At 44.9% G+C, this 24,341-nt stretch overlaps 6 protein-coding genes across 6 annotated transcripts; 2 read left to right on the forward strand and 4 right to left on the reverse strand.

Annotated features, from left to right (window-relative positions):
- Positions 1-879: 879 nt before the first annotated feature.
- L199_000731 (uncharacterized protein) lies at positions 880-2,449 on the forward strand (the record flags this gene model as incomplete). The annotated part of the gene is made up of 3 exons (XM_064886495.1): positions 880-1,060; positions 1,174-1,457; positions 1,550-2,449. 3 exons carry the CDS (start codon positions 880-882, stop codon positions 2,447-2,449), a joined length of 1,365 nt encoding a protein of 454 aa, XP_064742567.1.
- A 478-nt stretch (positions 2,450-2,927) lies between these two features.
- On the forward strand, positions 2,928-6,570 carry L199_000732 (uncharacterized protein; the record flags this gene model as incomplete). The annotated part of the gene is made up of 14 exons (XM_064886496.1): positions 2,928-3,801; positions 4,008-4,334; positions 4,413-4,717; positions 4,783-4,912; positions 5,006-5,121; positions 5,201-5,367; positions 5,441-5,582; positions 5,674-5,755; positions 5,832-5,877; positions 5,981-5,990; positions 6,056-6,182; positions 6,266-6,307; positions 6,419-6,461; positions 6,531-6,570. The coding sequence occupies 14 exons, from the start codon at positions 2,928-2,930 to the stop codon at positions 6,568-6,570; spliced, it is 2,451 nt and encodes an 816-aa protein (XP_064742568.1).
- A 308-nt stretch (positions 6,571-6,878) lies between these two features.
- L199_000733 (uncharacterized protein) lies at positions 6,879-15,178 on the reverse strand (the record flags this gene model as incomplete). The annotated part of the gene is made up of 15 exons (XM_064886497.1): positions 6,879-8,382; positions 8,435-8,749; positions 8,805-8,939; positions 8,996-9,126; positions 9,185-10,273; positions 10,331-10,480; positions 10,548-12,831; positions 12,895-13,115; positions 13,174-13,408; positions 13,465-13,532; positions 13,594-13,723; positions 13,825-13,909; positions 13,971-14,567; positions 14,637-14,961; positions 15,023-15,178. 15 exons carry the CDS (start codon positions 15,176-15,178, stop codon positions 6,879-6,881), a joined length of 7,425 nt encoding a protein of 2,474 aa, XP_064742569.1.
- A 578-nt stretch (positions 15,179-15,756) lies between these two features.
- Positions 15,757-16,981, reverse strand: L199_000734 (uncharacterized protein; the record flags this gene model as incomplete). The annotated part of the gene is made up of 3 exons (XM_064886498.1): positions 15,757-16,301; positions 16,418-16,535; positions 16,691-16,981. 3 exons carry the CDS (start codon positions 16,979-16,981, stop codon positions 15,757-15,759), a joined length of 954 nt encoding a protein of 317 aa, XP_064742570.1.
- A 543-nt stretch (positions 16,982-17,524) lies between these two features.
- L199_000735 (uncharacterized protein) lies at positions 17,525-21,222 on the reverse strand (the record flags this gene model as incomplete). The annotated part of the gene is made up of 8 exons (XM_064886499.1): positions 17,525-17,899; positions 17,968-19,028; positions 19,098-19,293; positions 19,356-19,574; positions 19,630-20,397; positions 20,462-20,610; positions 20,687-20,824; positions 20,889-21,222. The coding sequence occupies 8 exons, from the start codon at positions 21,220-21,222 to the stop codon at positions 17,525-17,527; spliced, it is 3,240 nt and encodes a 1,079-aa protein (XP_064742571.1).
- An 889-nt stretch (positions 21,223-22,111) lies between these two features.
- L199_000736 (uncharacterized protein) lies at positions 22,112-23,996 on the reverse strand (the record flags this gene model as incomplete). The annotated part of the gene is made up of 9 exons (XM_064886500.1): positions 22,112-22,266; positions 22,339-22,451; positions 22,547-22,607; positions 22,673-22,742; positions 22,817-22,880; positions 22,960-23,015; positions 23,092-23,186; positions 23,255-23,858; positions 23,919-23,996. The coding sequence occupies 9 exons, from the start codon at positions 23,994-23,996 to the stop codon at positions 22,112-22,114; spliced, it is 1,296 nt and encodes a 431-aa protein (XP_064742572.1).
- Between the last annotated feature and the right edge of the window lie 345 nt (positions 23,997-24,341).

Here is a 24,341-nt window from a genome sequence, read left to right on the forward strand (position 1 = left end):
CCTGAACCTGAACTGAGCATTGCTGAGCAACTAACGTAAAATCAAGTCCGAAAATACGAATAATCGGTCTTTGTATTTTTATAGCGCTTGTGTGGGCTTCAGGCTTCTTGGGGCTGAGACAGAAGAAACAGAACGAGTTGGGTATTTTCATGTTGTTAGTGCGGTCGGTGCCTACAACTACCCCTTTCATCCCTTTCTCCCAAATACCGTAAAAGATAGATACCTTTGAACCTCGTGGTTGTTTGGACAGCATATAACCGAGAAACCCGGTTGAGAGAGCACCAGTGTCACGATGCACGCAGGCACAGCATTTTCCACTTTCCACTTTCAGGATACCGACCTACCCTTTTGGTCCCTTTTCCTGATGTCAGATCGGATAATCCAATTCAGGCAGGAGCACGGACCCGGCTGAATCGTTCAATCGTTTAAGGCTTTAACGTTTCGGCAGTTGGATACACCAAGCGTCACTGAGTGTCGAAAAGGGAAAGGGTAAACGGAGAAGGGAAAGGGAAAAGGGACGCAAAGGGGGTTATCTGATCTAGGGTTCTAGAGTAACTGCTAAGTTACTTACGAGCTGTGAGGGGTCAAAGGTCCGTGTGCTGATTATTGACGGGTCGGATATGTTGCTAAAAGTATCCAACCAAATAAACGATAATTACCATTCCATCACCATACGAATGATCTGACGACCTGCTTCTACTACATACGCTAGTCCCATTCGCATCCTGTATCCTGTGGAGACGACATCCACCCATCCCAACTCCCTTATAAACACCTTTGCATCCCCCCATCACTCCCTTTCATCTCCACTTCATAGACATCAACAATCAACACAAACAAACAAATACTATTAGACCTGTACCTCCCTTTCAATCCAACATGTCATCTCACTCATCCTCGCATTCATCTTTACTCCAACTCAACAGACCCGAATCACTCCTCCCCCAACTTCCCACTTCGAACCAGGTAGCACAGTACCAAGCGCAGGCGCAATGGTTGGAACAGCATGAGCAGACCCAGCAACAGCTCTGTAGATCAAAAGGTAGCGCAAGTGATCTCTGTGAGTGTCGTTGTGATCTCGAGTTGCCGTAATGGTAATCACGCTAGTGAACGCCAATGGCCACGGCGAATAGACCAAGTCTTGTTGACTATTTTTTTTTTTTCTGTTTATAGCATCGCAAGATGCCAATCATCTTTCGACCTCTTCACACTCCCAGACATCTTCATCCTCTCAATGTCGTTCGAATAATCTTCAACCTGTAGCTTCATCGTCTAGCGGATTGAATTACCTCAACATGGAACCTGTCGCTTCTCCCTCTATCGATTATGCCGTCCCTACAGTATCCTCGCCGCTCTCCGATTCAGACTGCTCAGATAACAGACAGATCTGTGCTGAGCTGCTGGCTACCGCTCAGACGGGTGTTATGGGTGAAGTGATGGATAGATCAAAGTGGCAAGTGAGTCATCGCATCGCCTCTTTCTCTTAACGTTCACTACACAACTGGAAACAGTAGAATAGTTACTGATCATGGCTCTCGCCTTTATCTAGCCTGACGCCGATTCCGCTCTGTGCACTTATCCACTATGCACCGCCAACTTTGCTCAACCCACCTACTTCTTCTTAGGTCCACGTAGACACCACTGTAGGATGTGTGGCCAACTTTTCTGCTCGACCCATTCTTCCCAGAGAGGTTCGCTCGTCTCATTGGATGCTACGGGGAACCGCCGTATCGTAAAAGAACGAGTATGCGATCTGTGTTGTTCAAAACCCAACAACAACGAGGCTGCAATCGAATTTTCTTCATCTCAACCGAGATCGACTCAACATTCAAGGAGGAATAGTACCTGTACTGAATCGGACGGTCACCATTCCGACTTGGTAACTCCTTACGACGAAGATGGACATTCGAATGGGTCCAACGCATCCAACGGTTTATTATCAGCTTCGGGATTATTGAGAGCTCAATCTAGGTTGACACTCAATACGCAAGATGTGGAACCTGAATTAGCACCTATTCAAGATTGGATGGACAAATCTGGAGTTTTATCCTTATACCCTCTTGCCGTCAATCCATCCCATTCGACCAAATCGAAACAATCTCCTTTACATCCCTCGGCTGGACCGCTGTTCTCACCTTCCATCTCAATGAGGAGAGAAGCCAAAGAGAAACAATTGGAAAGATTGACGTTGAGACAGAGAAGAATGGGAAATGGCTCTGCGGTAATCGGCCATGATGATTTTTGGTTACCCGGTAAATGGGGTTATCGAAGGGAAGATTTCGATCCTACTTTTGGAATGCACGTTCAAGATGATGATGATCAAGATCAATTTGAAAAGTACGTTGGAGGGGTGGTGGAAGATGGTCCGATTAGGTTTAGAACAGGTGTGAAAAGAGTTATCACTCCTTTGACTACTCCTAATGGTGGTCCGATCATGTCTAGAAATTAGACTCATTAAATCGAAGAATACATTCATCGACATATCATATACTCATACATATCACATACATATCTTACGGATCCATGGATCCAATTGATCAGGTCTTGTTGTACAATTTAATTTAATTTCATTCAATCTACCCGCACTCTTCCTGCTTATGCCTTATGCTTGATGACGAATTCATACATACATATATATCTTAATCTACTAGTCTGTCTGTGTGTATGTATCTCCTACAGTATCAATATCAGCAACCAATGCATTCAAGAGTTAGACTCATGAATTCCTCACATCTAGTTGCATATGAACATGGATGGACATGAGTGTTTGTGGTGAGACGCGTTAGTTGCGGTAAAATCAAAAACCAAAATAAACCAACAATCCACTCAAACCATTTTACTCGTATTTACATTCATCTACGTTTCCATACGTTCGAGTCCATTCGGACAATGATCAGCTCCTGACCGGCAGGTCACGCAGATCCACCATGTCATTCAATCATTCCCCACCTTCAACACCAGCGCCAATCTCAATCTCAATCCCGCCTGCAGTCTCGGTAGAAGCTCAACTACGAGGAAGGGATATCCGCCGTCTGGTCAGAGCGACGTTCGACCAGACTTGGAGAGATTACTATGCTTGGAAACCACCTGCGACACTTCCAATCATCAATGGTGAGATGGTGAGAGATGCTGAAAAGGTGGAAGATGAGTTGGTAAGGAGGCATCGCGAGCTGGGTGAGGAATTGAAGAGGATATCAGAGCAAGATAGGATGGGTATCGATGATGAAGATGAGAATGGAAATGAGAAAGGGAAAAGGAAAAGAGAAAAGGAAAGATTCATGGGTTCACAGAAATCGACGTTGAACTCGAATTACACTACAACCTCAACCTCAATGATGTTTACCAGGCCATCATCGTCGTCAACAAGTAAATCTCATATCTCGAAAAATAACAATGGTAAATCATCAAAGAGCGGTAAAAGCATAGCAAATACTAATACGAATACTTCCAAAATGACCTTTATGTCGAAAAATGTCGAACCGGTTCAAGGAAGTTACACGTACACTATGCAAAGAGATAGTGACGCAACGAGTTTGAAGGGATTGATACAGGCCCCTACGACGAGAATAAGAAAAGTTACGAATCAAGAAGAAGATGAAGATAAAAATGATGGATATAAAGTCGAAACTATCCCACCATATTACTTTTGCTCTTACGGCCATCAAAACATATACGTAGAAGATGAAGGTGCGATGCCGTTCATCCCTGTCTTTCGTGATGATCAGGATTTCAATGAGGAGAAATGGTTTGATCAGTTTGGGAGGAGGATGGCGTGGGTTGGTGCGTGGAGGGATCCAGAGGGTGAGTGGTGTCACACGATGAAATTTTATTTCTATAATCATAGACCTTCACTCTCATATGCCAAAGACCTATGGTATGGTATGGTCAAATACCTACTCGTTCAATAACAACGTAGCATCATTTATACATCCTCCTCCTATTTCCACCTTTCCATCCAGCAATCAAGAAGATATACAAAAGCTTACTTGTCAACACGCTACATTCAGTCGATATAATTCAAGTGGAAGCTCTCTCTCGTATACGTACGAGGTCCAAGAACCTCATTACATCGGAGCAAATCGATCAAACTAGGATCTTACCATTGGAAGTCACCAGAATTGAGAATCTCGATCTATCAAGAGATTTGCCTCCCTTCCCTCTCGACCCGTCTTCTTCTTCTTCCTCTTCGGCCAATTCGATCAATCCGAGAAAGAGGAAATGGAATGAACCGTTAAAGGTGAAAGTAGAAAATCAAGATGGGATAGACATGAACGATATGGGTGATTTACTCTGTTCAAGACAGGGTTGTACGATATATGGCTGTTTGAGACATAGTGAGCTACATTCACCAGCGACTAGCGACATACATCAGAAAGTAGGCTGAGCTACTCTATACGTGGTGATACTTGTAGGCAGTCTGGAAGATAATCATCTAACAATCCATTCGATCAGTTCGAATCAACATTCTCTACATCCCAAATACATTCCCAAAAAACGAGCGAAATTACCAGAGATTGATCAAGACCACAAACCATGCTCGGATCAATGTTACAGTCTATCCAGCCCATCGGAGTTGCGCGAACAAGCTTCCAACTGTCAGATATGGCCCGAGACGGAAACCGTATCGATAATTGAAATCACGTCGAGCGATTGTAAAATCACGAGTGGGGATTTGTGTATGTTGAGTTTGAGAAGTAATGGATATACTTGTAAAGAGGTAAATACTGGATTGTGCTTGCATTCATCTACGACCATCAATAATCTGGAGACTATTGCTTTTAGGTGGCCATCCAAATCATGGCTCTGGCAGCTCTTGACTCAACTATACCTACACCATTATCGAGCGAATTCGATCAAGATTCAATCACAACCCAAGTATCGACGATCCCAAATACGAGAAATCAACCACCACGTAAGTGTGATAATGACACATGATCATTTTCGTTTCGGACAGATTGGACTGATCGACCAAAAATTTCAACGTCTCTCTTCCCTTGCGTTATAGGTTTCGTCAGTGTCAATCAAGCTCCGGCTCTTCAAGAATGCAATCATCCTGGACCATGTATCTCGGAAGTTTGTCCATGTTTCACAGCAGGATGGATGTGCGGTAGAAATTGCGGGGTGAGCAATGGGAACAAACCCTTTTTTGGGTTTTCGACTGGTCTTGCTCTGACTGATGTTTGGTATCGGTGAACATCAGTGCTCGCCTGACTGTAAGAGACGTAACAAGGGGTGCAATTGCCATAGAATATTTCCAGGCAACGGGAACAAGTCGACCAAAGGGGCTTGTACTACGATTGATACGTGTCCCTGTGCAAGGAGCGGTAGGGAGTGTGATCCAGAATCGTGTGGTCTATGTGGGTCAGAGTGAGTGATCAGCGCACCAGCCACGAGAGTTTGTTCATTATAGCTGATCGATACGAACCACGAACTACAATAGGGATGAAATATCGGCCGCTAGAGATTACTTGCAAAAACATGGAAATGGGAAGGCAACGAATGGTGTTCAATCCGTATCTATGACCGAGATCGAAAGGAAGACTTATTGTGGGAATGTGAACCTACAAAAAGGTGTTTTCCCGGTATGTCGTTTTGCTTTTCTACTTCCGATAAAGAGGAGAAAACACATTTTAGCTAATTTGATTGCTTGATGGACTTGATGGACTTGATCAGAAATTGCGAGTAGGTATCAGTGAAGTTTCAGGATATGGTGTTATTGCGGATGAGCATATCTCGAAAGGACGTGTAATAGGTGGTGAGTCGAGTCCTATATGACATGTGCCTGCACATGGACTCTAACAAGCCTGATCTTCGACTGGATACCAATATAGAATATATCGGCGAGGTCATATCGAAAGCTGAAGGAGGCAGACGAGAGTGAGTTTTTCCTTTCCATCATCGAGGTACATATATATATGTATATATATATACATATTGTCCATGAATTGACGGTAATCATTATCGCTGACATTGCATGAAGTCAAATCAACGTAAGTCAAGTCGATCTCTCCCTCTTCTTACCATCCTGCTGATGAACCCAATCACACAAACACAGGACCAAATCGGCCGACAATACATATTCAGCTTGAATGGCGATTCAGATATCGATGCAGGCAATTACGGGAACATAACGAGGTTTATAAACAGTGGCAAAGGTCAATCGAAGAATGTAACCGCTAAGAGTATGTTTAAAATTTGCATTGTTCTAACTTCCTTCTTCCCCTGTGTCGCGTGACAGTATATAAACTAATCTTTCGAGTTTCAGCTATGATCATTAATGATGAAGCTAGGATCGCATTTTTCGCTAGTGAGTCATATCTACCTCTCATTATACAATACAAGTCCAAGTTCGGCACTGCCAAAAACCTGTATAAGATAATATATGTCGATGTCGCTAATGCTCCATCTATCTACACAGTACGAAATATACGGAAAAATGAGGAATTACGATTTGATTATGGGTAGATTCTCATCTCATCTACCCATGAATACAAGTCAGTCTCCGCTGATCATAACGCTCTGAATCGCAGTGACGATTTCGACTCTAATGGTATAAGTAAGAAGAAGTAATCTCGTTCATCATTATGATTATGAAATGAATTTTGAAACGACTATAGGATGTACAGGACATATCACGAGGGGACATTTATGCATGCATGTATACTTGTATAGTACGTATATATGTATATGCAACTCGATTGTATTTTAGAAGTTGTTAGAAATCAAGTGAAACTCGAGCATCAAATTCCATGTCAATCTGACAATATATCAATGCATCAAGAACAAATTCCAAAATAATATAAATACACAACTACGTATTATTGTATACCAATTTCTACAAGAAAACTATATATATATATCATTCGTGTCATCATCAATTAATCAATCTCAATAGGTTCATCCTGACTATTTTCCAAGTTCAATTTTTTCATCATCTTAGCTTTCTTCGGACTAACTTGAATTTCAACTTCCACATCATCCCCATCATCAACATTTGATAGTCTTTGTTTGTTCTTCTTGGGAACCAACTTTTTCCCTTTATATTCTTCTATTGGTACCTGTTCATAATCAGGTTTAGCCATCAATTCATTCCTTCTAGATTCGAAGATGGTCATATCAATCGTATCCAACGCCAACAATCGGTGAATGTGTACTTTCTTATTTTGTCCATATCGTCTGATTCTTCCTATAGCTTGAGTTTCGACAGCTCGATAATTCAATAAGGAGTTGGTGAACAACGGTCCAAGGAAAATCACATGATTCGCTACTGTCAAATTCGATCCTGCCGCAGAAGCATCATTGACCTTGAGGAGTAATACTCTGTCTTCTGATGGATCTTCCGGATCGGACTGCTGGAACCTATCCAAAGTGTTCGCACGAGCTTTGACTGATCCACTTAACGTCACGTGAGATATCTTTCCGGAAGATAAAGCCTCGGATACTTTCCCAGCTAGATCTTCCCATTGAAGGAATACCAACACCCTCTGATCTTTAGGTATAGAGTGTATGAGATCAACTAATTTTTGTAATTTCGCCCCGAATCTACCTGATGACAACTCTCCTTCTATACCTAATGATTTTACCTTGACGATATTCGTATGTCTAACGGCGGAATGACAATCTTCTCCTTTCACACATCGTTGTTGATCTGCCGATCTAGTCATACATTCCAAACATGAGACGTGCCCACAACACGATAATATCGCCATTTCTTTATCAGGGTGGGTCGATGGCTTATGTCCGCATTCTGAAGCTTCCAATACTGCTTTCGCTTCAGGTCCATTCCGTTGAAGTTTCCTGACCACCTCGAAGAATCTTAGAGATCTGACTCGAGCTACTAACTCTTTTGATAATTTTCGTAAGAGGTGACTGTGTTCACGTAATTGCCATTTGACATCTTCGACCTTTCCTCCCTTTTCAATCTTGGCTGGTTTCCCATTGACAGGTTCGGAAGGGATTAACCCATTCTTAATTCCGCATTTAGCCAAGACCTTGATAAGCCTTTCGGCAGCTTCGGAATCACCTTGATGTTTCTTGGTGTTACTTGAATCATTTATCCATTCCTGGAAGTGTTGCTTCTCAGGATCGCTCTTTCCGAAACTACCCTTTTTCCTGATCCAACAATGTAAAGCGACAGCCTCGTTGATCGATCGATAAAGATCTTCTTCACATCCTATCAACTGTTGACTTCTTGCTCCAGTGATATGTTCGCAAGCTTCCTGAGCAGATTTCGCATCTCTCTTCTTGTCGGTCAGATCGAGTGTGAAATGACAACATCGCTTAAGCAGAGCTTCTTCGGCTGTCTTCGAATCGACGAGAGCTTCTTCAAGTCGGGCATTTCGATCCCCCTGAGTGACATTCTTGAATTTGGTCTCTTTTCGTCTGTGATGAGCATTGTCAGCTGCAGAGACGATTACATGACAGCTGCACTCACGCTTGCATCTCCAAAGCTTGAAGATGATGTTCCAGCTCTAGATATACAGCACCTTCGGAAGCGGGAAGCTTGATATGGTGAATGTGTTCAACAGTAGGAATGTCATCTATCTCAGCGATATTCTGCCTGACAAAGATGTTCAAGAACTCTTGTGCAAGGTCGTCTCGTCGCCTGTGCCATGCCTGAGAATGGACTTCTCTGAAAGCGTGGAACTTTTCAGCTTGAGTTTGTTCTTTCGCTCTGGCTTTTTGAGCTTGTGCGTTACCCTCAGCGTCGTCTGGAATACCAAGGTGAATACCCATAAATGCAGCGATACTGTATGATCGGGTCAGCTTTGCAGCATCTTCCAGTTCCATAAGATATAGCTCACCTTCGGATGGCAGGGAAATCGCTGACCGGCGGAGTACCAGATAAGACCCATTTGTAACACGATGACAATCGTAGAAGAGCAGCGAGGGATTTCTTGTCTAGATAGGTGAACTCGTCTGCAATGACTCGTCGGAATCTGTCACTCGATAGGTCAGCTAATATGGTACAACTGATACACGTGAGCTGACTCACCGGAACATATGCATGACAGGACATGACAACCTCGTGTAATTATCCTGAACACTGGAGCTCGAAAATGATTCCGTCCCTTTAGCATTCCTGAACGTAGGTACAGGGATAGCAGCCAGTTCATCTTCGTCCTCCTACTCACACCTCACATATCAGCAGGATTTTCTGAGCAAGATAATAGTGACCACTCACACTAAGTTCATCTTCCGATGCTTCCCATTTTTCGATATCCTCCACCGACTTACTCGTCTTCTTCTTCGAACTAGATTCATCATCGTATTTATCTCTATAAGCTTTCCCTTTCATCCTCTTTCCAAATTCAGAAGTCTTATGAGCTTCTTTCTTCTTTTCCGATTCCTCTTTCAACTTTTTTTGTCTTTCTTTCATCTTGCTTTGTAGACTTTCCGATCCTTCTTCAGATAGAATGGTCACTTGATCTTTCAACGATTCCATGGCAGTTTCCAGTCGATCAGAGAAGAATCTACCACCTTGTTTATCGTTCAACCATTCTTCAGGCTGTGAAGACAAGTATTCGAATCTCTCCCAATATACATCAGCCTCGAATATCTCCGAAGCCATAACAATTATATCGGGTTTCGACAATTCGGATATCGATTTCTGTTGTAGATCCTTCATATTTTGAATGACGATGATATTGAACATTTTACCTGTGAATCGCGTGATTTCACTAGGCCATTGTTTACTCAAATGTCCAGGAACGACAATCAAGGTGGCTTTGAGATCGATAAGTCCAGCTGGAGCAGGTTCAGGCGCAGGGATATGTTTACTTTCAGCGATAAGGGCGAGGGAAATGATGGTCTTTCCATAACCGACTTGATCGGCAATCACACCTCCACGGATCATCACCGGTCGTTCCGCTTTACCTTCAGCTCTCCAACCCAAAGATGGTAGGGCAGCTTCCGAGATTTCTTCTTCGACGAAAGTATGAGCTTTACCAGTAGCTGCTTCTTGCTCCTTCATCCACCATAATGATCGAAGTTGCTCTACACGTAGAGGAAGCTTGAATCCCTTGGGTTGCTCGTGTTCGGGATCTCGCTTGTTACTGGGTAAAATGAAGACTCGTGGTGATTCAGGTACGTCGGCGACTTGACCTGGAGTCAATCTCCAAGAAAGCTTGATCTGACCTTTCTTCTCGTTGACGGGGAGTCGTGAGAGAGCTCGATGGGCAAGAGAAACGATGTTCAGACCAATCCGGAAAGAGCCGATATCGTGGTCTAATCGAAGCTGTACGACGAATGGGGCAGGTCTGTTTTTGAGAGCCTATGAATCATGCAAGTCCATCAGTACCTACTCAACTTGCCGCGCGACTATACTCACATGTTCGTATCGGCCAGCTTCAAGCTTGTCCTCAAATGCAATGATGGTCGCTTTGGTCTTACCACCGTTCTTATTGAGCTTTCCAGCTTTCTTAATCCAGTGGATCTTGGGTGGTCGGGGCGCACACCTTTCACAAGCTGTACCAGCGGCCTGATCATCGCCCACCTGTTGTCAGCGACTTTACGGGCAAAAAAGCTAGTGAAGCCTGGGGACTTACGTCGACATCAGCCAAAGCCGTCCATTTGCTCAGCTTGTCCAAGGGAGGTAATCTCTCCGTTATCCAAGCGAGGTTTGAGAACGTCGCATTACCTTGATGGAGCAGATCGATCTCACCCCAAGCATTGGGTCTCCACATACTCTCTGAATGGGCAGGATCCAGTGGCACTCTACATGACAACAGGGCAGAAGCATGGGTACACCCGTCATTGGAAAGGCTGACTGAAACTGAGGTGGCTGAAGGTGGGATCGCAAAGGTGGCCGCGTCTCTCTTGATCTGATCGGTAGACTGTTGATCTTGCACTACAGCAATATCGCTTCCTCCTACAGCGGTCAAGTGAGCTTCTTTACAAACCACCCATCCACCTCTAACATCCAACCTGACTTTCTGTTGAGGTTTAGAATTCTCTCGCCATTTAGGTTCTAACACAGCTATAACTGCTCGCTCGGTACCGAAATCCAATCTCTCGGTCGAAGTTGAAAATACGTATGGATCATCTTCTGATTCTCCACATCGTGTGGGATCGAGGAAGAAGTAGAGGGCAGCTAATCCTTTATCGGCGGGATCAGAATCTTTCTTGTGTAGTGACGACATCGCTTGACCACATTTGGGCAAGAGTGTATAAGTACCGGATAATTTGCGATCGAGAGCAGCTTCGGCTTCTTCGGGCAGGACAAATTCAACTTGAGACCATCTTCGAGTCTTTTCCAGACCAGCTTGAAGACCTAAAGACGCTTGCCATGTAGGCACAAGTTCTCCTTTACCGTTCACTTCGATCTGGAAAGATTGCTGAGATGGTACGCAGAGCTGCCAAGGTCCGCATAGAACATCTTGACCTTTGATATCGAAGCGTAGTCTTGCTACGGGGTGAAGAAGTAGTGCTCTGAGTCTACTGTTGTTGGGTTCAGTGGCAGGAGCTTTGATCGTAAGTCTCCATTCGGGGGCTTGACCTTCTAAGAATAAATCCAAGGTAGCGTTGGGAGCCTCGTATACAGCTGTCCAGATGTATTGCCTCTTCAGATATCTAAACCTGAATTCAGCATCTTCGACACCTTCGATGACGGCTTTCGTCCAAAGTTTCCAATCTTTCTCATCTACAGTACCTTTACCTAGTTCCTTGGCCTTTTCCCTGACTGTGGACAGAGATGATTGGGATAGACCAGCTATCTTGACTCGCATAGGTAACAACTCCTTGAATCGCTTCTCAAACTCGGTAGGTTCGACTCTGATATTCTGACATGGAGCGTAATGATGATCTGGTCTACCGCCACAAGCTTTACAAGCCCTATATCCACATGCCGTGCACTCCTCAATCGGTGAAGCCGTACCGGATTGACCTTCACACTGACAATGTCTTGAACTTCTCTCAGCTAGATCAAGTATCTCCAAGAGATCGGCTTTGGCAACTTTTGCCAAGTCCAAATCATGTTTTTCGAGTTTATCTTCTTCTACAATTCGTTTGGACACAAGATCATCGTTGAGGGCAGCTTCCTCTTCGATCTTAGCTGCATCTGCAATAGCGTTCTGACCAGCAGTAACCTTGTCTACAGCGACTTTGAGGGCAGCAAGCATCGATGCACCGACGACAGTGGTAGTCATGGCATTTCCAGCAAGATCGGCGAGTTGATCTTCATTTTCACTTGTGAGAAGTAATTCTCTTACGGGAATACCTTGAAGTGCGAGAGCCTCTCTTCCTGTCACAGGTCCTCCTCGAGTTGTGACCCAGGGAATCATATTCGGTGTGAGACAGGAGGCAAGAGCGGTCTTCGATGAACCAGCCTGACGATCGACGTTCTGACTGACATTCCAAATACAAGCTTTGAATCCAGAATCGGTACCTTCCTTTGCCATTCGGAGCGTTGAGATTTCCAGCAAGTCCAACACTCTTTCTGTTTGGGCCAGTAACCAGTCGTTCCAGGTCCAATCTAAGCCTTTGCACACACCAGCTTCCTGCCATGAAGTAAGAGGACGTAAAATACCGAGAGCTTCGTCCTGACGAGCTCGATGATGACGGGATTCACATCGACCCCAATCAGTCGCCTTTCGTTGAGTACCGTCCTTGTGCTCCTTGGCTGAAGCGAGATCAAGTCGGGCTCGATGGATGTTGGGATCGTCCGTGTGGAGTAGGAACGCTTCGAAGGGGGATGACCAAGGTCTACGCAGGTCCTTGACGGTCGTGGCCCACTTCTCGGCTAAGTGAGAACTATCGTTCTTTTTGCAAGGGGTAGCGAATAGATATACTCGGGTACGAGTGTGAGGGATATAGAACTCTTTGGTGTCGAGTCTGTAGATCACCTATCAGCTTCTTTGTCCGATGTGGACGAGTCGCCAGATTGAGCTAACTTACCGGGTATACTGCGCATCGTAATCAATCTGAGCGAAATAAGCTACCACCTTATCCCATGGTGCATTACACACATTCTCCAAAATGACCACAGGTGGTTGGTGTTTCTTGACCCATTGAAGCATTCCTCGGAATGTTCGTCCTGATTCACCATTTGCATCGATATCTTGTTGCACATTGTTCAAAGTGGAATAGTCAACACATGATGTACCAGCAATGAGGATCTGTATATCGTGTCTGGTCAGCTGGTGTATACCACGAGTTCCGCATAGCTTCACTCACATCGACATTGCCAGGCACTTCCACTAACGATCCATAAGCTGTATGTGCCTTCTTCTTTCCCAGCTCAGTGACATCTCTGAACAACACTGGAGGAGCGAAGTTTCTTTCGATGTAGGCTTGCTTGAAAGGCTCGATTTCACACGAGAAAACATGATCGAAAGACAAGGTCAAGTCGTGTTGAGCTTTGATAGCTTTGGCGATCATGTTGAGTGCGAGCAGAGGAGATTCGGTACCACTATTGGATGAAGATCAGCAGATGTATGATAACATATTAATCACTAGCATACTCACGAGCACATGGTGGCTACTCTCAGTTTCCTTCCATTCAGTCTCTTCACCAATTGCACGATGTCAGGCATCTATCAATTATTGTTAATTGAAGTCACATTATGTGCTATCCTGCGTTGTTAAACGACTCACTCTAGACACCAAATGATCGAACATGACTTCGATATCATTCATGGGTGGTAAATCTTCACTCATGTTCTTGATAGCATTCCTGATATCTAATTTCTGACCCAGAGGTTTGACACCGGTCTTGTATCCCTTACTGCACGGTATAGAACGATTATCCAGTCAGTCGCAGGCTTATACTGTATGACGTATGTACTGTATGACGGAGGTATCAGTAACGAGGGTAGCATCACTCACAGGTTCACAGGTGCTTTTTCAGGAGCCTTAACTTTCACACCCCATCCTCCGACTTTTCTCGCAGTTGAAGTGGATTTCTTGACCTCTACAAACACAAGACAGACGTAAATCAGCATAGTGTCACTTAAATAGACAGGAGTAGTTACCTCTCTCCTCAGGCTCATCCTCCTCCTCTTCCTCCTCTGCTGCCTCACTCTCAGCATCAGATTTGAAGTCCCCATCATCATCATCGCTAATACCATCATCCTCCTTATCACCATCCTCCTCGCCCATGACGAAATCGCTTCCTGCATCCTCATCACTCGAGGACTGCTGTTCATCATCGTCATCGGCAGGAGTTGGCGTAGGTGGTGCGGCCTTTCGTCTCTTTGCAGGAGGTTCTTTCGTATCATTCTTTTGAGTCACCCTTTTCGTTACCACCCCTTTACTTGGTCTACTTCTAGGTCTGGTTTTGGAGGGAGTATCCGTGTCGACGTCTGATGATGTGGGTTCAGGTGTAGGTATGATATTCTCTTTATCCTTGTTTCTGCCTTTATCCTTTGGTGTAGATGTAGAAGGGGAAGTAGGTTTGGGATCAAGTACTTTGAAAAACCCTTTTATCCCTAACGCAGGATTCGGTTTGGATCTTCCATTCTCTTTCTCCTTTTCTTTTTCTTTTTCCTGAGGTTGAGGTTGATTTTCTTGTTTGTTCCTCACATTTTCTCGAAGACTAGGCGAAGCATCTATCTTCGTCGACGAAGAAGCTACGAAGCGGTCAATATCAGTCAGCGAAGGCACGCTTCGTAACTGACGAAGGTGATTCGAAGACATACCTTTTTCCATCTTCGTTGACGAACTTGCTTTTCCTAAAACAGCTTCTGCACCAGGTTTATTCGGGTTCTTCTTATAGAATTGAAGTACGGGTGGATCATCATTCTCAAACTGTGATGCTACAGTCCATGATCTATCTTTCACAGAGTATCCGGTCCAATGTATAAGATATTCTAATGTCCTCTTACCTCGGAATTTGATGTAACGTGAATCTACTATATAATCAACTTCGTATTCTTCGTCATCTGATTCGTCATTGTCGTTATGGCTGTCCTCTTCTGACGCAGATGCTTCGGCTGATTCGGAGGGAGTGACTGATAATTCGATCTACCAAGCGGAAACAGTCTCAGTAAGCGGTGAGCAGCACACCGTTACTTTTTCAACTCACTCTCTTCCTCTTTGTGCCATTGACTTGCTTGGATTTCACTGGTTGAGGCTCATCATCGTCGTCGCTGTCCAGTGTCATATTGACGATCTTCCTCTGTGAAGCTGACCTCCTGAGACTGGCTCGAGCAGGACTAGCGGAGGATGAGGCAATGGCCATGTTCGTCGAGTGGATTGGTGGAATGACCAAATATGGAAAGGAATGATGAAGAAAGAGAGGAGAAGATCAATTCATGTGAAGAGTGATGAGAGAGTATGTATGATCTATCTTGACATTAGATTAGATATGGTCGTATGTAAGTTGTGATACGAAGGCCCGAGTAATGTTGAAAGTCAATTCTGCTGGTGATCGCGTCAACCCATACTCATGGTATGTATACCCTTTCTCATGAGACGCGTCTTATGTGACTAGTAAATGTAATGTTCCGGACTAACCCGCGTTCTAATGGGGTGTAGTCCCCTGATTACGATTACCCAACAACAGGACCTGATTAGCCATTTCAATCCCTAATCCCTTGACTCGTGTCTGCTTATGGCCCATATTTGTATTTTACTAATCACCGAGACATGTATCGATTGAATCATATGGATTGATGCATGACAGCTCATAAATCAGATTAAATGGAATGGGAAATACAAATATTGACGTTTTGCTATGTAGAACAGATCGATGCTATGTACGAGCATATGTGAGATGATTGTGATCTTTGATGAGGGGATTCAGATATCAACTCGTTTTCACCAAGGCGCTTCGAACCTTCCATCATCATTCGCTCCACCTTTATCTTTCCCACCCAACCCCCCACCCATCTTTCTCTTGGTCTTTGATTTCCTTCCGCCCAAAGCCTTATAACCCTCTCTCGCTTGGGCTTTCTTCTCCGAGCTACTTAGTGTACCACCATCCGAATCGTCATTCTGCCATTTCGAGGCATTACCACTTCCCAATCCTTTATAGGCATGTCCACCTGTAGGCGTGGTATATCCAGATGTATGCAGACTCGCAATGTCCACTCGTCTGTGATCGATCTCAGGTTCGGCCGTCGGATCAGTCCGTTTGAAAGTCACTTTGAATGTGTTTCTCCAATCTTTCTTGGATTCAATCTTGGTCCATACAGGTTGAGAAGACGTTGGGATAGGTGGTTTAGGTAATGAAGATAATCGAGGTGTTTTATCGTAAGGATCGAAAAATTCAATTTCATTATCGATTTTTCGAGTTTTACCTCCTGGTGAATCCGGTAAGAGGAGTTTGGGCAATACCAGCGCACGGTTCTGGAGGAACCATACTGTGAAATGAAAGTTTATATCAGCAATGTATACTATATTCAGGTCAGTCTGTCTGAACGGTCGGGAGTGAAATATTCAACGCGGTCAAATTCGCACGAGGCATATTGGGACTCACCGTAATTCAAAGTAGACGACTTGTGCCATCTTTTGCATACCCTATCGCACCTTGCCAAAGCTCTCACGTCGAGCTGTATGAATATCCTCACTGCGATATGAGTAGGAAGGGTTCGTAACTAGTAGCGATAGATATGGAAAACCAGAATCAGTAAGTTGATGAATACGTATGGGCTTCCTTCCAACAAGATTCGATCAAACCCTCAGCTGAACTCTACCTTCATGAACACGCTTACACCATTCCAGAGGCCCATATAGACCCAAGTCAACTCACAGGATCTCTCGTATTCTTCCCTCCAAGGGAACTAGGCAACCTCTGACCCAACTGCAACCCTTTACCCGTCGTAGGCGTAGAGGGTCTAGTCCCTTTTCCAACTTCTACAAGCTCCTCGTCATCCGTCTCTCCATCCGAGAAAGGGACGGGTGATCCACCCCTCGAGGAGTCTAGTTCATGATACGTCGACCCGGGGGAAGAAGGTGGCTTGGGGGTATGGGATTGCTGATGCATCTGCTGAGAGACATGGAGGTTTTGAAGGGCCGTATGGAGGAGTGAGGATGTTGACATTGTGTGTGACTGCTCTTTGAGCGATGGTAGTTTATCTGACGTAGTGAAGCTCAGTATTGATGTTCTGCTTTTCTTTTATCTCAGGTATGGTATGTATCTGATGAAAACGAGAGGACGTGATTGAATGATTGACCAGATGGAGTGGATGTGGATCTGTGCGGATGGGTGGTTGTGAGAAAGTCGAAGTGAGGTGACTCCGATGACATCATATTCATTACGGTGGTGGCAAAATTCACATACAACCCACCCTCACCTAGTGGCTCTTCTGTAATGTATAAGCATATGTAGAAACCTTGGGATCCCATAGCAGACTGCTCCAGTAAGGATGCTGCAACAGGCTGAACTCATAGCCAACCAATGTTGCATAAACATAAGATCATAAGGAAAAGCAAAACACAGGGCAAAAAAACAGCATGTCATAAACGTTCGGATAAGTAATCATAATATAAAAACACGAAATCAAAACGACGAGATCATGTATCCCCTTTTATCAATCCCGCAATCCCGCAACATATCCCTCTTAGTAGCATTCAGCTATCACGTTCACTCGGCTCCACCAAGTTTCATCAAAGCTTTCAGACTCTTTGCCACCCCAAAACTGGCACTGGCGATCTGCTGTCTGACCGTCTTCTCAAACCCACCAGCTCCTCCATTACCAGTCGTACTCGTGGCACTAGCGGATTCCTGAGCTTCCGAAAGTTTATTCGTATTACTGACCAGATCCTTCAAGAGGGCATCTCCTTCGCCTCGGAGTGAGTTGGGTAAGGCGTTGGTAGATACAGCTACGATGGACGAGGCGATCGCGATAACTTCCGATAGGTGTTCGTTTAGAGCCGAAGGGGACGAGTTGGTACGAATGGCCGCAAGGAGATTTTGGATGGCGTTGACCAATGCTGAGGATTGGGTATTGAGGTATGGCTTAAACGATTATATTGAAATCAGCCTCATGAGAAGTAACGCAGATATAACAGGGTAAAAAAACTCACTTTCAAATCCTCCCATTCCCTCGCATCATCCACTCCATCATCATGGTACTGCTGCGGTTCCTCAACCTCATTGATCTCTTCCACACTCTGTTCTCTTGCAAATCCTCCTGGTCCCGCACTACTCTGAGTCTGTTGCGAGTTCATACTCTCCCTTCCACCACCTGTATTCGGATTCATTCCAAAACCTGACCCTGACCTAGGTTCCACCAATGGTCTTTGACCTTGTCCTTGTCCAGCGGGATTTCCATTGCTATCAGACATCATCGAAGATTTCCTTTCCAGGTCAAACGAGTCGGATCGGGCCATCGACGAAGTAGATTGGAAACTGTTTATTCTCAGTGCTGCAGGACGATCAGTTCCAGCTGAGAGCGATGAAGGCGCAGGATGACTTCCGTTCAATCTTTGTTCAAGGGGCGTACCCGTTCTCAGCGATGCTTGGTCGTTGGATGGCCGTCGGACCATCACTGGTGGGTTCTGCACAGGACTCGATCTAGCCTGTTCGGACAACCTATCTTGACTACCATACTCCCTGTCCCAACTCCCATTGACAGCCTTCAATTCCTTTTCTCTCTGATCACGATTCACCATATCTTTGATGCTCATCGAACTTCTTCGTCTACTCATCTCTCTGTTCTGACCAGATCGCCGTATCTTCAGCAATTTGATGATTTCCACAACGTTGGTACTGAGATGTCCAGCCGCAGCGTCCAGTAACGAGACGGGTGAAAGTCCGGAAGCCATTGCATGATTTCGAGCCGCCTGCATCAAAGCGTTCAGTCGATTCGTCGATTCGTACTTTAGTGATTCCAATCGAGAGACATCCACATCCAGGTTGGGGTGAGCTTCAAACGCTTTCACATCCTCTCCGATCTCTGTTATAGCTTCTACTATAGCTTTCATAGCTGGGAGGACACCAGTCGGCTGTGATGACCTTGCAGCTTGCAATAAACCATCAATAGCGGTCTGGAAGGCGGAAACACTGGTATCTGCGATGTTGCCATCGGCGGACGCAGGAAGATGATCATCGGTGAGAGGTTTGGACACGAACATGGTCGATGTCGCTACAGGAAAAAGTTAAATCAGCAAGTGTATCTGTACATGCGTGCGCATCGAGAGGTGGATCGATTCACCTTTCAGGTTACGCAGTTCAATCCTGACAGCATCATATTTCCTCTTGTACTCCTCAACCTTAGCTTCCATCTTATGAATCCCCATTGCGTCTTGTTCCCTTTCTGACATAAGTTCGTCATTTCTCATCGAGAGCGCATTGAGTTCGTCGACAAGGGTATGCAGTTCCATCTTGAGCTCCGCGACAGCTTGACGAGACTAGAAAATCAAGATTAGCTCTGCTAATTCCAAAGAGCGATGACATCGTTCAGCAAACTTACCTCTGGACCTCCCGTATTGCCTTGCATATTTGCTTTGTCATCTTCCAATCTCCTATATTCATCCTCAAGTGAATCATACCGATCTCGCCATTGTGCTATTTCCTCTTCGGCCGTACGAGAAGCCTGGTCCGCTCGTTGTTTCGCAGCTTCCACCGCATCTTTAGCAAGATCCAACTCATGTTGCAACGACCGTAACGACGAAGCGTGAGTGGCAGCTCGCTTTGAGCGTTGTCAGCAAGTTGGCACTATGACAGACGAGATCCAGTTAACTTACCTCTTTTAGACCTCTTACTTCCTCTTCCCATTCTAACCTCCTTTCTCTCTCCGAGGCTTCTGCTCTCCTCGCCTCATCTCTCTCCCTCTCAGCATTGACCACTTTCCTGTCCAATCCTGCAATTCTAAACTCATATTCCGCCCTCAATTTCTGTTCTCTCTCTTCATCCCATCCATTCTGCGCAGCTACCAGTTTCGATTTATTCGTCACATTCGACGAGAACGACAACCTATCATAGTAGACTCTATCGTCGGCAGAGGCAGGCGACATTAATTCGTTTTCTTGTCTAGGTGTTTTCTCTCTTTCCCTTTCTCTATCGTTATTATCATTGAAAGATGTCCTACTCTCCCTCCCTGCGCTACTTCTACTAGCAGGTCTAGAGGATGTCCTACTTCTACGCTGATCCATCATCTGACTATCTCTAGCATAGGGCACCTCGATCTCCTCTTCTCTTAATCTCGATTTGTTAGGTACAACCACATCACTAGTCGTTCCCAAAGGATTCGCCTGCGGTCCTCTCGATCGTCCTTCATCCAGTATCTCCGTATCTTGATCCCTACTTGGTCTCGAGCGATGACTACCCTGCGACATACCTCGGGAACCCTGTCGCTGATGCTGAGAACCAGACGATACGAGTCGGGCGTTGAGCGCGCCAGGTGGAGGAGTGGGGTTCGTACGATCTCGAAGGGATTGGGAGGAAGAGTGCTGGTGTGAGAAAGGTGGTCGGGTGGGTCCAGGTGCAGGAGGCGGTTCATCGTATCGACGTTCCTACACGAACACTTAGTACCATGAACGGGAGGTGGAAAGAAGGTAAAAAATCGTGTTGACTCACATCTTCCTCAAATTCTGGGTATCTCCTCTTCAATTCATAAAACACATCACTCGCTAAATCCTTGAATCTATTCTTGGGTAAGGTAGCGAGCTTCTGTCTAGCTTGATTACGTTTGGGGTGGAAATCTTCTCTGACTGGGAGGAACGGTACTGCGATAAGGAATTCCATCATCAGCTCCAACGTCTTTGATACGAAATCACGTTGAGGGATGAGAAGGTAACTCACCATTCCCTTCTGGTTCTCCATTGTCCACCGCTATTCGTCTCATCAACTCATCATATACATCCGTCGATAATTCCTGGAATTGTAATTTCGTCAGACGAGTGAGTTTCTCTCTCGCAGATGCCCGCGAAGTGGGAGATTCTGTATGAAAAGCACTTATCAGCACATCGGATCTAGCCAGACGTGACAAGGTGATTTGAAATACCTTTCTCTATCCAAGTGGCCAGAAACTCTTTTAAAGCTTTCCAATGTACTCTCGCTATCTCCCGACTTTCTGCTTTCCTATCACTACTACTGCCTCCTCCCCCACCTCCTCCTGGTGGTCTCAGACCACCACTGGCACTACCGCCCGTCATACTCCTCGAGGTACTTCCGTTACCGACTCTAGCCTGAGGTTGATACCCCGAAGACGAAGTGGACGGTTGTCTGCTTGGTGCTCCACCAAATGCCGATTGACCATATTGCGAGTACCCTACCGACGAGGCTGTCGTAGGAGGGGGAGAGGTGGAATAAGATGGTTGACCGAAACGCGATGCCATGGGTGTCAAATCCTACTAAAGACTGTATATATGTGTGGTTAAGTTATCGGGAGTTGTTCGTATTATGTCTTTAAGTTGTCTTGAGGAAGAAATGTGAATTATACTGTCGTGAGAAGGAAGAGGTCGGGTTTGTTTGGATTGGGTTATTGTCAGAGTCAGGGTGCAATGTTTATATCGCCTTGTCGGTCATTCTCGTCGTGGTAGTGATCGTCTCGGTTCGTATAATATGTATCTTGATGATGTCTATCTCTAATTCTGTATCTGTTCTTTGAGATATTGTATCTAATTGAAATTACTTGATATCTATCTGAAAAAGTGAAACTGCTACTTTGACGGTAGTCGACTAGGCGCACGGTCCTCGCGGTAGTAATGATGTGCTAGTCAAGACGTGTTTGAGAATCGAAAACCCTTAAAGACCTTGATTGTTTGTTCCTTGAATTCCAATGTTATCACTCCATACCCTCGACTTTTGGTTCTACTTTCTTCTTCGAATTTATGTAGTGTTGGAGGGTATAACAAGAATGAGAATAGGCAATGTTCACGATACCACTATATGGTAGAATAGATTGATGCCTTTGAGGACAACTATCTTTGTGAAAGAGAAGAAAGGGCTCTCTCCCTCTGTTTGTTCAGCGATATATGTTAAGTGGCGGTTTCCTCGGTGAGTACCTCATACGCGTGCAACTGACGGAATTCCCAAAATTAGAACCAGCAGCAAGAACGCGTACAGAACATGCAGTATTCAAGATTTTACGACATGCATGAATGGAATAAAAGGTATATTTTGCATGATCTTCACTCTCAACTGGTGTCTAGCAGACTCATATATTTGATTATCTATCTACTCCACTACTTTACTGGTTGCTCAATACATAGATGAACGATCTGACTACGCCGCAGTGAAGTAGCTGCAAGTATTCTCTGCACCCCTTTGAGCGATGGGTAGAATGACACTTTGATGATTCGAAGCTGACATAATGGTGCACAGTCTGTACGCTCCGGCAGGTACACCACCTTGAACATCGATAGTCGAGAGACCATTGACTAAATACACGAATCAGCTATCATGCATACGTGCTGACCAGGCATTATACAACAGAAAGAGAGGAAACATACCATCACCAAGATCCATGCCTTTGAAGAATGTGAACGTATTAGGATCAAGTACAGAAGTATCGTCGATGGCTTTCATAGGTTGTAAGACGACATGGGCGTGTCCTACAATTTGGCTAGAAACCCAACAAAGCGGTGAGTGTGAATTGGCATATATCGGAATCGTGATACTCAAGAAAAGGACAAACCAAACAGAAATGAAAAGACTTACCCTGAACCATCGATTTGCTGAGGAGCAGCGTAATAGTTCTTTTGGGCATTTACGAATGATCCTATCAGTACGTTTTATCAGCATATCCTTCAGCATGGCATATATGTAGGCATAAGTTGTACTCACCCATGGTCATACCAGTGGTTTGTAATCCGATAGTAAACGTTTGACCAGCTTGGATGGTCTCCATGTTCCTCTGAAGCGATCAATGATCAATTAATAATCTATTTCACTCTTGTCTTGACGATATGTGGCAGATCAATGACTCACGGGAGTGACAAAAGTTGTGGAAATCAAATTTTGAGTGGAAGGAATCTGACCGATCGGTACAGGACTATATGTATGGAAATGATCAGTGGACATTTCATATCACAATGCGAGATGTGAGTAACAAATTAGAAGTTCGAACTCACTTGCAACTTCCGGCTTTGTTTTGTAAACCATTAGTGATAGTCTGACCAACACAGAACTGACATACCGAATTATCAAAATCAGCTTGGAGAAACAACAATTAATCAAGTCAAAGATGTGGAAAGATAACTTACATCAAGGAAGTTATTATAAGAAGTAGCACTGGCAGCTTGGTTAGCGGTAGCATTAGGATTCGCCTCGGTGTCTTGGATCACGGCCGCGTTGAGCCCTTTGACAACATGATATATGTCAGCTGATTACTAATCTCAATATGTATTGGCAAGAAGATCAACTCACTAGTACCGTCATTAAAGGTTAAAACCGGAACAGCAGGTCCAGGTGCACCATTCTCATTAGCAGCGACGGGTGCAGCAGCATTATTCTTATCTTGATCACCTTGAGCAGCGGAATTATCTCCGTTGTTACCACCGTTATTTGCATTGGTATTCGCACGATCTCCTCCGCCGTTATTATTGTTGTTATTGTTGTCAGCTGCATCCGTAGCAGCGGCAGCAGCAGCGGAAGCGGCGGAAGCAGAAGAGACAGCAGCAGCAGCAGCAGCATCACCACCACCGTTGTTGTCGTTGTTGTTGTTGGCCCCATTGGCAGCATTAGCTGCATCTGCTGCTGCAGCGGCATCGGCGGCAGCAGCGGCAGCAGCATCATCGTTGTTGTTGTTGTTACCTCCATCGGCACCATTGTTCCCTCCACCATTACCTCCTCTATTTCCGCCTCCATTTCTACCACCACCTCCACCACCTCCACCTCCAGACCTTCCACCACCACCATTTTGACGTCCATCAATCAAGCTCCTGCCAGTTCTTTCATTCGTACAGTCCGTAGGGACGGCTGCAAGGGAGGTAGATACTTGACGACCTTCGATCCCGCGAGCATTGTATTCCTGTTGAGTCTGCGTCAGCTGGACGTATAGGTAGGGGGAGATATGGTGTGATGTGCTTACATGGACTGCTGGTCTGGCGATCGATGGATCACTGAGGATCAATAATGAAGCGAGAAAGGTAAAAGTAAAACCCTTCATTTCGGTTGTCGATTCTTGCTCAGAAGGTATGATTCGAAAATAGCAGGTACAGTGAGTGTAGGATGACAAACCGGTTGTCCAAGTTAAGTCGATTAGGGGGATGCAGTAGTCGGGCTACCAATCGACGTTGAGAGCTTACTAGCGAGTATTGTTGAAGATTATCTGTATATGCAAGTATTGAAAAGAATGTCACCAGGACCGATAAAACGAAGCGAATCTCACAGAGATCGAAGAAAACCTGTCGAAAAAAGCTAACCAACAAACAGGCAGAAAGAAAGAAAGAAAGAGTCAAGAGGAGTTGCGTTGACGAGATATCATAGAAAAGAAAGAGAAATATCGACAACT

Source organism: Kwoniella botswanensis, chromosome 1 (genome assembly GCF_036426115.1).
Source record: "Kwoniella botswanensis chromosome 1, complete sequence".
NCBI classification, from domain to species: Eukaryota; Fungi; Basidiomycota; class Tremellomycetes; order Tremellales; family Cryptococcaceae; genus Kwoniella; species Kwoniella botswanensis.